The sequence below is a fragment of the Talpa occidentalis genome, unplaced genomic scaffold (assembly GCF_014898055.3).
Source record: "Talpa occidentalis isolate TD23 unplaced genomic scaffold, MPIMG_talOcc4v2.1 talOcc4.9, whole genome shotgun sequence".
NCBI classification, from domain to species: Eukaryota; Metazoa; Chordata; class Mammalia; order Eulipotyphla; family Talpidae; genus Talpa; species Talpa occidentalis.
The window spans coordinates 33885373-33896607 of NW_023605305.1; the positions used below are offsets into that span (position 1 = coordinate 33885373).

At 52.4% G+C, this 11235-nt stretch overlaps 1 protein-coding gene across 2 annotated transcripts; it reads right to left on the bottom strand.

The window, feature by feature from the left end:
• Positions 1–255: 255 nt before the first annotated feature.
• LDLRAD1 (low density lipoprotein receptor class A domain containing 1) lies at positions 256–9579 on the bottom strand. Of its 2 annotated transcripts, XM_037498833.1 has the most exons (6): positions 9496–9579; positions 8935–8989; positions 6364–6489; positions 4112–4249; positions 2640–2768; positions 256–1489 (listed from the first exon to the last, which is right to left on the bottom strand). In XM_037498833.1, exons 1-6 carry the CDS (start codon positions 9514–9516, stop codon positions 1341–1343), a joined length of 618 nt encoding a protein of 205 aa, XP_037354730.1. In that variant the 5' UTR covers positions 9517–9579; the 3' UTR covers positions 256–1340. The 2 variants fall into 2 exon arrangements, with proteins under 2 accessions (XP_037354730.1, XP_037354731.1); XM_037498834.1 differs by lacking the exon at positions 6364–6489.
• Positions 9580–11235: the final 1656 nt, after the last annotated feature.

Sequence of the window (11235 nt, forward strand, 5' to 3'; positions counted from 1 at the left end):
TTTACCTTACCCTACACTGCTGAAGGCCCCTTCTGGGTGCTTTCATCCCAGGATTTCCTGTCATTCCACCTCTCCCTCCCTGCCCCCCATCCTAGGTATTCCTTGTGTCCTGGGATCCAGCTCTGAACAACCAAGGTCACATGGCTTGGCCCTGTGCAGGAGCAAGGCCCTGTTCAGTGAGTGAATGAATGGATGTTACCATTACTTGTCTCTCAGATGCCCATTTCAGTTCAAAACTCGCAAGAGGCTCACACATGAAACCAATTTTATTGATTATTGATTTCCACTGGGGCTCAGCCTGTCTTTCAACAGGAACACTCAGATTCCTAGTGTCCCTTTCAGAATAAGAGTGGGATGCTTTCTGATCCTCAAACTCCCTTCTTAACCCCACAGAGACTCTACCCTGCTAGGTATAATCACGCTGGTAGCAGGAAAGGCTTTGGGGTTGATTGTACACACCATAGGCGTGCCTGAGTCCCAGCTCCAGCTCTGACTTTGCCACATGATCCAGGGAAATTTTTTCTATGTCTAGGTCTCCTTTTCCTCATCTGTTTAATGGGCTATCCATCCTTGCCTGTCTGCGTGTTGTGAAACTGGGGAGACCTGCAGAAGAACGGCTATTTCACTCAAGCTCTAGTACCAAAACACAATATTTCTTTCCAGACATCTGAGTTGTTTGGCTGGGCAGCTGGTCACGGGGTGGAGGAGGAGGAGTGGCATGGTGGAGAATGGAATGGACAGAAGGATCATCAGGAACCCTTTGGGCTACTCTTTTTCTAGACTGTCTATGCAGCAGCTCAGAGCCTTCTGGAGTGGTTTCCCACCGGCAGGATGACAAATAATCCACCTCAGGTGCAATCTCATGTGAGTTGTCAGTAGGGTTGACCAGTAGGCCAGGATTACTGTGTTGAGGAAAATGCTAAGGCTGCACCCAAGCACAGCAATGTTGGCCTTAGGTATCAAAGGGGTGGGAAGTGTAATACACTTCCCATGTGTCATTCATAAGGGTTAAATTCCTTAGCTGGGTGAGCTCTAGACTCAAGGGGCGACAAGGTCAGGACCTACAGATCCAAGCAGAGGACCAGATCTGCTCTGTGGGGTCACAGCAGGTTCCCCTCATCTTTGTTAGGAGTTGTCTGACATGGTAGACAGTTCCCTGTCACTGGAGACGCTCAGGCAGGGACTGGACAACTGAAAGTTGTCTATTCATAGACGATGGTACATAGGTCCCACTAGATGATCTCAAAGGCTTTTTGCGCTGTGTTCGCAGATTCGATGCTCAGATGAAAGGCGATTAGCGCCGTTGCAACCCGCCCTCCGCTCTGGACTGGGCGGCCCACTTAGGGTCCAGGACAGGAGTACTCGTCAGACCAGTCGGAACAGTGCTGCACGCGGTCCCCACAGAGGCTCCTCGGGATACAGTCACAATACTTGAAGATGATGGAGGGGCAGCGCCACCACCCAGGGCCGCAGGGTGGGCATGCTGTCACTGAGGAGACAAGAGCCCGGAGAAGTACAGCTGCTGTGTCCTCAGAGGCCCTGTGCACCAGGCTACCTCTTGCCTGAAACCTCCATGGCTTCCCAGAACACTACCCCATCTGACATGGGTTGACTATTCTCAGTTTCCTATGGGAGACTCGAGATGTCCCAATTCCAAGATTGTATGACCTCAAACAAGCTTCTCATTGTGTTTGAGCCTTAGTTTCCTCATCTGCTCATGGTTGTTACTAAGTAAATGGAGGAAGATAGGCCAAGTGCTAGAGGTGGCCCAGGCTCACATATTAATAGATGCGATTGTCCCACACAGCCTGTCCTCCCTCCCTCCCCTGACTCAGCCACAGGAGGCCGCTTCCCAATCCCTGAGGGCACCTCACAGGCTTCCCTCCTCTGCCCCGGCCCCTGGCCTCCAGAATTCTCCCCTGCACACCCAGTCTCTTCCTGGTGAAATCATGTCCATTCTCTAAGGTCTACTTGAAAACTGCCTCTTCTAAGAAGTCTCCCTTGATCTTAATCCCCCTCACCACCTCCTGCCAAAACCAAAACCAAAACCCAGGTCCCTAGAACTTCCTCTTGACATCACATGATGTGAGTCCTGGGGGGAGCACACAGGTTTCACTGCTAGCTGCCTCCTAACAGAGCCCGACACAGGCCCAGTCCACCCAAATGGGCTGAGAACATGTTGTTGATTGAACACTGGGGACGGGTTGGAAAGGAAACCAGGACAATGAAAGGCCTCTGGACTGCGGGTCAGGAGATCTGGACCCAAACTCCCTTCCTATCATGCATTGTATTAGGTCCGCCTCCTGTCAGCGATTAGGAGTCAGCGATTCCTCTTCTGCTTTTCTCATAGAATTGTAGACAGAAATGATGAGGGAACCCTGAGATAGGCCATGTGTATACTTGCATGAGCCTCTGGGCCCCACTTTTCTTATCTGTACCCTGGAAGGTATGGTTCCCACCACAGAAAAATGACCCTTTAGAAGCTGATACAACAGCAAGCACCTGGCTGCTGGAAGTAATCAGGTGGGGGTAGACAACTTCTCCACAGGATATAAGGAGGGGATGCTAGGGGGACCCCAGAGAATTCCTGGTCAACCTCTGGTCACCTGTCTCAGCCCAGCCTGTGCCCAGACACCCACCTGGGCTCCGTTCATCAGAACAATCCCCACAGTTGTTGGTCCCATCACACTTTTGGTCTGAATAGATCCAGGAAGCTGGGTCCCCACAGAGGGCCACGAGGAAGCTGGGGAGGCTCTGGGGCACATCACCTGCAGAAGGACAGATGAGGCAGGAAGAAGTCTCTCTCTGGCCGCGGCTGTCTCAGGGCTGTCTGGAGGTGAATTGTACTGGCCAAGCTTGGGCTCACTGCCCATCATCCCCAGGAAAGGCTCTGGAGAAGATTTCCTGGGGAGGAGTCCCTGGGAGGGACCAGCCATTGTTCCTTGGACTGGTCAGAGCCAGCCAGAAGAGTCAGGGCAGCTTCTGGCCTCTCCAGGGAGTGGGCCGGCACTGGTATGTGGAGTGGGAAGACCAGTCTCAAGGGGATGACTGTGAAAGTTCCAAGTGTGGCCAGGGGCAGGAGATACTGCTGGAGGGTGGAAATGAAGCAGTTTCCAAACCCCTGCAGCACCTTCATCCTGGGAGATAGATTAAAACGTGGTCCGTGGGGGGCAGGTTGAGGAGAGGACAGAGTTGGAACCTGTCAAGGATGCTTCTGGGAGGCAGCCGTGATTTCAGTACAAAGAACATTCCCAGTGAAAACCCATTCAGTGGCAGGAGCAGCTGCCTCAGGTTGTGGCGAGCTTCCTGTCCGGAGTCTGCCAGCAGAGGCTGGGTGGCCTGTATTGGATTTTGTCATAGAGAGAATTTGGGTATGAGCTGGGACATGGACTAGATGGCTTTAAGATCTAGTTTTGAGGGTCCATGGTGCAGTGATCCTTCTCCCATCAGCAGCCCCATACCACCTTCTAACTCACCAAGCTCTCTCCATCGTACAAAAACTACCTACTCCCGCCTCTCTCCTGAGAGCTGTCAAGTCTCTCTGATCTGGGACTCGCTCTTCTCATTCATTCATTTACTCATTTACTCACTCAGTCATTTGCTTAGCAAATCATCCCATACACCCCTCTGCCATGTCCTGTGCCAGGCACTGGGACGCCAAGATCAAGCAGATCAGTACCGTCCCAGAGGAGTTCACAGTCTGAATTGTGGCAAATGTGCTAACCAAGAGTGACAGTCACTGTAACTGCTGCTGAGACACATGGAAGCACAAGAAATGTGGGAGCCCAAAAGAGGGACCTTAGTCTACTCTGGGAGTCAGGAAAGTCTTCCTGGAGGAGGTGACACTTGAACTCTGCCTTGAAGGATGAATACAGTTTCTCTGAGTGTGGAGATGGAGATAGTGAAGGTGTTCCCTAATGTGGGCGTGATGTATGCATGTGACTGGGACAGCATGGGGGCAGATGTTCCTGGCTGAGGGCACTGCCATCTAAGCAAAGACCTGGGGGTATGAAGGTGCCTGGAATGTTCCCGAACAGTTGAACTTCAATATGGCTGCAGGTAGAGTTGGAGTCAGCATGGAGGTTCATTTGGGACAGTGATAAGTACTCACGGCACAAAGCCTCATCCTCGTCCTCGCCGTGGGCACAGGTGCGGACGCCGTCACAGACCCCACTGGCTGGGATGCAGCTCCTCCGGTCATGGCACAAGAAACCTGTCCTGTTCGTCAGTGTCATGCAGGCCTGGGCCCCTGAGTAGGCAGAGGAGGCCCCAGAGGGTCAAGAGTGACACTCACAAGGGTCTCCCAAGTTTTCATACCCACATCCCACCCTAAGCAGATAGGGGGGTGGGGCCAGAGGAGAGGTGGTGGGCTGGGTGCTGGAGATGGGCTCCAAGTTCCGGCTCCACTGCTGGCCAGTTTCATGAATTTGGGCGGACAACCATGCTCTCTGAGTCTGAGATGCCTTGGGGGCAAAGGAGGAGCCGAGTGCACATCCCGCGGGACAGAATGAGACGACATAGATCATACACAAGCCTCTGCACAGACAATCCTAGAACGTGGGTGCAGGGGGTGAGCCAAGCCCCCTTCCCTCCTTTACTAGAAAGCTTTTTGACTGTCTCCTGGGAAACTCCAGAGGACAAGCTCAGCTCAAGGAAGTGGTTCTAATGGTGGCGTTTCTGGTGCCAGATTGGGTGTCAGAAACCATGTATTGGAGCTGGCTGGGCACCATTATAGTCCCTTATACCTGGGCACAACTTTACAGTCTGCAAAGCATGTTCACACTTTCATTCTATTGTTTCCCCATATTCTAGATGGGAAAGTAGGACTTGAGAGAGGTTTGACAGACCTGGCACATAGCCAGTAATCCCAGCTTGCTGACTCTGCCCTTCCCCAAGGCTGGGCTGCCTCCCCCATGCCCAAAAAGGTGGGCAGCCCTCGGAGTGTCTTCCTTTCTGTCTGAGGGTCTTCCTTCCTTTCTGAGCTCAGGGGAACACACACCCCTTGGGCTGCTCCAAAGGACTAAAGGAGAGAAATTGGCAGATGAAGTGGGAGGTCACCCTGGCCCCACAGACTGCGCGTGTGTACATAGCTGTGTGCAGGTAGCACATGGGAGTGGGTTTGTATCTGTGTTTGTGCACATGGGAACCACATTTCAGCTCCTAGAATAGCCTCGGCCTCAGTGATGATCCTCCTTACCTGGGGGCCTGGGGACAGGAAGGAGGAATGTGAGGGGGACCAACAGTCACTCTCATTGCCTTGCACAAACATAAATATACACACATGGATGCACATACACGGGCCGCACACACATGCACACAGAAACAAGACATGCATGTGCATGCACAGGCACACATAGGCACCCTGCAAACACACGTACCCAGAGACACACATTAACATAGGTACACAGACACGCGTGTGCAGACACACAGGCACACGAATGCAGTTCCTCACGTGTCCACACCAACCTTCAGTGCCCACGTCCCTGCGCGGGCACCAAGAGGTGGATTCTTCCCTCAACCCTACCTTGTTCCATTCTTCCCCACAGCTGACGGCAGAGCCATCTCTCAGAATGGCAGATCTGCGGACACCTGCTCCCAGCTTACCTCCTCCCATGGCTCTCGAATGGTGACCAGGGCAGCCTTTGCGCCCCGGGCATCTGCCCCTACCCTGCTCCATGCTTCCTGTCCACTGGAGCTCTCATTTCTCTCCTTGTGACCCGCCACCTTAGGGGCCCTGAACATGTTCCCTGTGTCTGGGATGCTCCTCCTGCTACCCCCTCCACTAGCCAATTCCCACTTCCCCATCAAGCCTCAGTCCCCTTAGGCTTCTCAAAGTACCCACCTGACTCCTAGACTAGGTCAGAGCCTGTCCAGATCCTCGGAGCCCCATTAGCCCTGTATGCACGCGCCTATTTGATTAATCTCTGTTGCTGTCCAAATGTTTAGCGCCATGAAGGCAGGAACCATGCTGAGCTCTGCCCCTGAGCAGGCATGGGGGGGACGTCCATGTTCTCTGCGGTCAAGGCAGAAACACAGAAGGATGGACTCAACCAGTCTCAAGGAAGAGGAAGTCAGGGAGCTGCAGGAGCTGAGATGAGGCTCATGACCCTGCCCAGGCATCAGGGAAGGTTTCCGGGCGGTGGGCGGGGGGACAGTGACATCAGAGCTGGGTCCTCTCAATAGCTCATGTTACAGATGCGTGGGGCTCAGAGATAGTCCGTGTGGGGGCCTGTCTGCGCACACACGCTAAGGAATTATCCAAAAGTCACTTCATGGAGAAGCCAGGCAGCGCCAGGCTTCTCCCATCTCTCTGTTCCCTTCACCCCCCCAGCACCCTCTCTTGACCACACCCCCCCCTCTGACCTGGTGCACGGGGTGGGGGTCCAAAGATGGTGACCAGCGTGATCAGGGCTGCAAGAGCTGCCAACAGAACCAGCACAGAGGCCGAGAGGCAGGTCCCTTGACGTGAGCAGCAGAGGCGGCTGCAGCCTGCAGTGCAGGGCAGGAAACTAGTCATGGGGCAGCCAGCAATGGGGTCCTCGGGTCCCCTTCCCCTGACTCGTCTGAGTGATTCCTCCTTACCTGGGGGTCTGGGACAGGAAGGACTTCGCTGCAGGAGGGGACTCTTCAGCCCTTCCTGATGCTCTGGATTCTTCTCCCTTGGATGACCGCCCCCCACCCCCCCACCAAATGCCCGTCCCTGGCCTGTACTAGCTGGTGAGTGGCAGTTGGAATGAGGGTCCCCCAACCGCACCTTCTGTCCTTCCATGAGGCCGTCCCCCAGGAGACAAGGACATATGGACACCTGCCTATCAGGCCCCTATTGTGGGCTAGACTAAAGCAGGCCCTTCATAGACATTCAAGACCCTTTATTTTACAGATGAGGAAACTGAGGCTCAGAGAAGAAAAGACCCATTGTCAAAACAATGCCCTTTCCACTATGCCAGTTGATTGTCCATTCAGGAGCTGGCTCTGCCACTTCCCAGATCAGCACCTGGGAGGTGTGCTTCCTGTGCCTGTTTCCTCAGGTGGATAATAAATGGAGGCCATACCTTAGAGCTGCCAAGGGGATAAGCTAGTTACTGTACCAGCATAGCCCCTGGTACACAGCAAGTTACATAAGGTTGTAGCTACTGTTTATTGAGCACCTACTATGTGCCAAGCTGTATCCTAAGCATTGTGAAAAGAGCGCTCTGCTCCTTAAACATTTCTCCTTTAATTTTTTCTTACTCATAAAATAATGAAAGAAGTGGTTTGGTGAGGCTGGAGCCGGGATTGGGTGTGTGTCGGGAGAAGAGGCTGTAGTAGGAGATGCAGCATAAATATAAGATCAATAATCCCTACAGCCAGTAGGCGACTCCCTTGTTGGTGTTGCTGATCGGCTGGGTTCTTGTGTTCTAGCAATTGAGGAATAATCACTGGACTAAAGGCCAGTGAGCTCAGGTCTATTGCAAGCAAGACTCCTGACAGCAGGAGGGAGGCCAAGGGAGGAGCCCCTAGCTGGGTGTTGGTTTCCTTTTTGTACGTGATGTTGGGAACTCTCCACGGCTCTTAAAAGCTCCTGGGGCCTTTTTTTCTACTTTGGGGTACTTTTCGCTGCCCTACTTTGTTTCATGGCCCCCTTTTGTCACCCAGAGGTGTGAAGCGACCACAAGCACTGTTCTTTCCCCACACCTCTCCTGTGGCTGCCTGCTCAAGCCTGCCAGCTCTGTAGCTGAGCTCATGCCTGCCAGCTCTGTGGCTGTGAGCTTTTGCCCACCAGCCCCCCGCTCCTTCATTGGCAAACACAAGATAAACTCCAGTAACCAGGGAGACAGGCTGAGGCCAGCCAGGAGAGACATCCTGGTCAGTCAAGCAGTCCCTGTGCAAATATTTATGCATCACAGGCTGAAGCACCCCAGGAGAGACTCCCCTCCCAAATGAGAAAGGAAGCTTCTCCTTTCACAACCACACCCTCCCTGAGCCAGGAAATAAACACACACCGGTGTGGAGCAACTGAGGCACTGTGGCTTTGCAACCTGGGGGCCCCAGTTCACATTTGGGTCTTGACTCTCCCCCTCCAGGCTGTGGGTCCCTGCTTGATTGAGTTTCCCAAACTTTTTCAGCCTCAGGTGCCTCATCTGTTATCACCTCCTAACAAGACCCTGCTCTCAGAGCTGTTCTGAGGATTCAGAGACCATACAATGCTTGGCACATAGTAGGGGCTTGCTCTCTTAAGAGTTATAGTCATGCGTTGCTTAATGATGTTTCAGTCAAGGATGGACAGCAGATTCCATGGTGGCCCCAGAGCTGCCACCATCACGCCTAGGCATGTGATAGGTTAGACCACCTTGGTTCGTGTAGTTGTGCTCTGTGATGTTTGCGTGACACAATCCCTGACGACGCATCTCTCAGAAGATATGTATGACTGCTACCATCCACCTCTCAGGGTCTGCCTCCTCGGTGGTCAGGTGTGGGCCAACACAGGGTACAGGCTCAATATATGTGTGTTCTTCCTTCTTTGATTTCACAAATCCTGCTTGCACCCCAGTGACTCACCTTATTTAGCTGCTAAATAAATGTGTGCTCTGGCCTCCTTTATCCCTCACAGGCAAAAAGTATACCCACATGGCCCAGAGTCAGGCCTAGAGCTCTCTCTTTTATAGGTTACAGGTGGGCACTGCATGGAGCCAAGTGCCAGGAGGTAGGCCGCGCGTACTAGGTGCTCAACAAATGCTTGTGCATAGAGAAATGAACAACCCTATCGAGCAAGGGACTCTCCAGGCAGCTGGAAAAAGAAGACATCAGTAGAGGACAGATGCCTGAGGGACAAGGGGCCAGGACAGGGAAAAGTCTCAGGAGCTCTCCTTTGGCCTCTGTAGCCAAGGGCCCAGTCGCCAGGGACCTCCTGGGGGTGGGAGGAGCAGGCAGTGACCCCCAGGCCTCATTCTTTACCTTCCTCTCCGGGAAGCACTTTCGTTCCGGCAGTAGCGCTGCCATTGACATCCCCCTGCCAAGAAAACAGAGCGAGGGGTGGGCTTAGGTGGGGGAGACCCAGTCTTGGGGAGCCGGACTGAAGAGTTTTTCAGAAGGAGAGCCTTAGGTGGAACCCTGGTCCCTCATATTCCAGCTTTGTTGAACACCCCACACTCATTATGCCCGGTTCATGTCTCTACACCCTCGCCTGTACCACGCCCTCTGCCTGGAATGCCTCCCCCACTGGACATTTGACAAACGTATGTCCTTCAAGACAGCTCAGGGGCTCCTCCTCCTCAGAGAGCCTTTCCCTAAGGCACCATTGCTCCCTCCCCAGGGTTCCAACTTTCTCTATAACTCACCACCCAACTGGATCGCTGGCTCACCCGTCGAGCTCCTTGGAGCCTAGGAGAGAGCCTCGGGAGCAGGGGGGCAGTCACCTGGGTGGCTCTGGTACGCACAGATCTTCCCTGTTTGCTGCCCTCTCCTTACCCCAGGGCTGGCTCCCCCAAGTGAGGGGGCACTCAACACGACTCTTACCTGGGGGAAGATCTTGTTCATGTCTCCAGCAACCAGCTCCAGTCTCCAAACGCTGGGGCCTGGAATTCCTCGAGGGTGCCCTGCCTGGTCACCAGGGCAGCCAGAGGAGGAGCTGGACAGGTGGCCACACCCTCCCTGGGGGCAGTGTCCTGGCTGCTTCCAGCCAAGGAGAGGTGTGGGAGGGCCTGGCTCCTGCTGGCCTTCCCCACGGTCTCACAATAACCCTTCAGCTGCTCTCCTTCCCATCTAAGTGTCTGAGGTTCTGAGAGGAAGAAACTGTCCCCCAAATTACACAATAGGGAGCAGGAGAGAGGTTTGAATCTAGGAACATTTCAGGATGGCTTTTTTTCTCCATATCAGTGATGAGACTGAAGGCTCTCAGGCTTCCCAGCCACAGGAATATCAGACAGAATTAATATTTCAGTGGCTAAAAAGCAGGGGTCATTTCTCATCGATGGCCTTCTGTTCGAATAAGAAATACACATTTACCACAAAAATTTGAAAGCAAATATCGTTTTTAATTATTGTCTTAAAAAAAGTGGCCATGAACATTGTGATTTTTCCAGAAATGGCGTCTATGATGGGGGAGGGGCACAGCAGGTTGCTTACCTGGCTAACCCCTTCTACCTGCCCATCCAGCAGGTTGCAGTCCCCTTCCCCCCCTGTTCTCTCCGAGGGGAGCAGGGGGGAGGGAGAGAGAGAGAGAAAGAGAGAGAGACAGAGAGACCAAGAGACAGAGAGGTGTGTCCATCTCTAGAAATGAATTAAGGGGTTCCAGAGAGAGTCCCTCTGCAGTCTGCCTCTGATTCCTCTGGTTGGCTGCCCTGTGGCTGGCCTTTATTTTTGTCTTTGGGATATAACCATCCCATCCAATGAGTGGGGATGCATTAGATGGATGCGTTAGATGGATCCTAGAAGGCAGCAGCAGGAGGAAGGGCTTACCCCAAGTCAGGAGGGTGGGTTCTCATGAGGACCCTTGTCAGTCACTTCCCTCTCTGAGCCTCAGTTCCCTGAGGCTAGACCAGATGAAGAGGGTGTCTTGGTTTGGGTCTCCCCATAATCAGATCCAAAGACCAGATTTCAAGGCAAATATACTGACCTGTGAACAACATGGGTTTGAACTGGGAGGGTCCACATATACTCAAATTTGTTCAATAAATGTCAATGAATTAAATTTCCTTTTCATGTCATTTTTGATATCTCATATTAATAACATGTAAAACATCTACAAAACAGTGTTTTGTATCACATGAGGCAATAGTGATGTAGGGTACTGACACATGGTTCATCTTAAAAGCAGACAGTATTGCTAAATATGGTCCAGCTTTGTAAATGCCTTTTCCCTTCTTTATGATTTTCTTAATAACATTTCCTTTTCTCTAGCTTACTAAATAAAGTAAGAATATAGCCTCAAACACATATAACATAAAAAATATGTATTAATTGACCATTTATGTTATTGGAAAGGCTTCAAGTCAACAACAGGCTATTAGTAGTGAAGCTTTGGGGGAGTCAAAAACTACACGTGGATTTTCAAATGCATGGGGTCAGAGTTCCTAACCCCAGACTGTTCAGGGGTCAACTACAGATTTAACTAGAAGTGAGCCTAGGAAACACCTGGCAGGGAGTGAGAGATGAGAGACAGGGACAGAAGGATCCAATAAAAGGTGTGTTCTCAAGAAGTTCCCACTGTGGGCAAGTGGAACTTCTGCTAGAAATTCTGCAAGCCAAGAAAGGAGC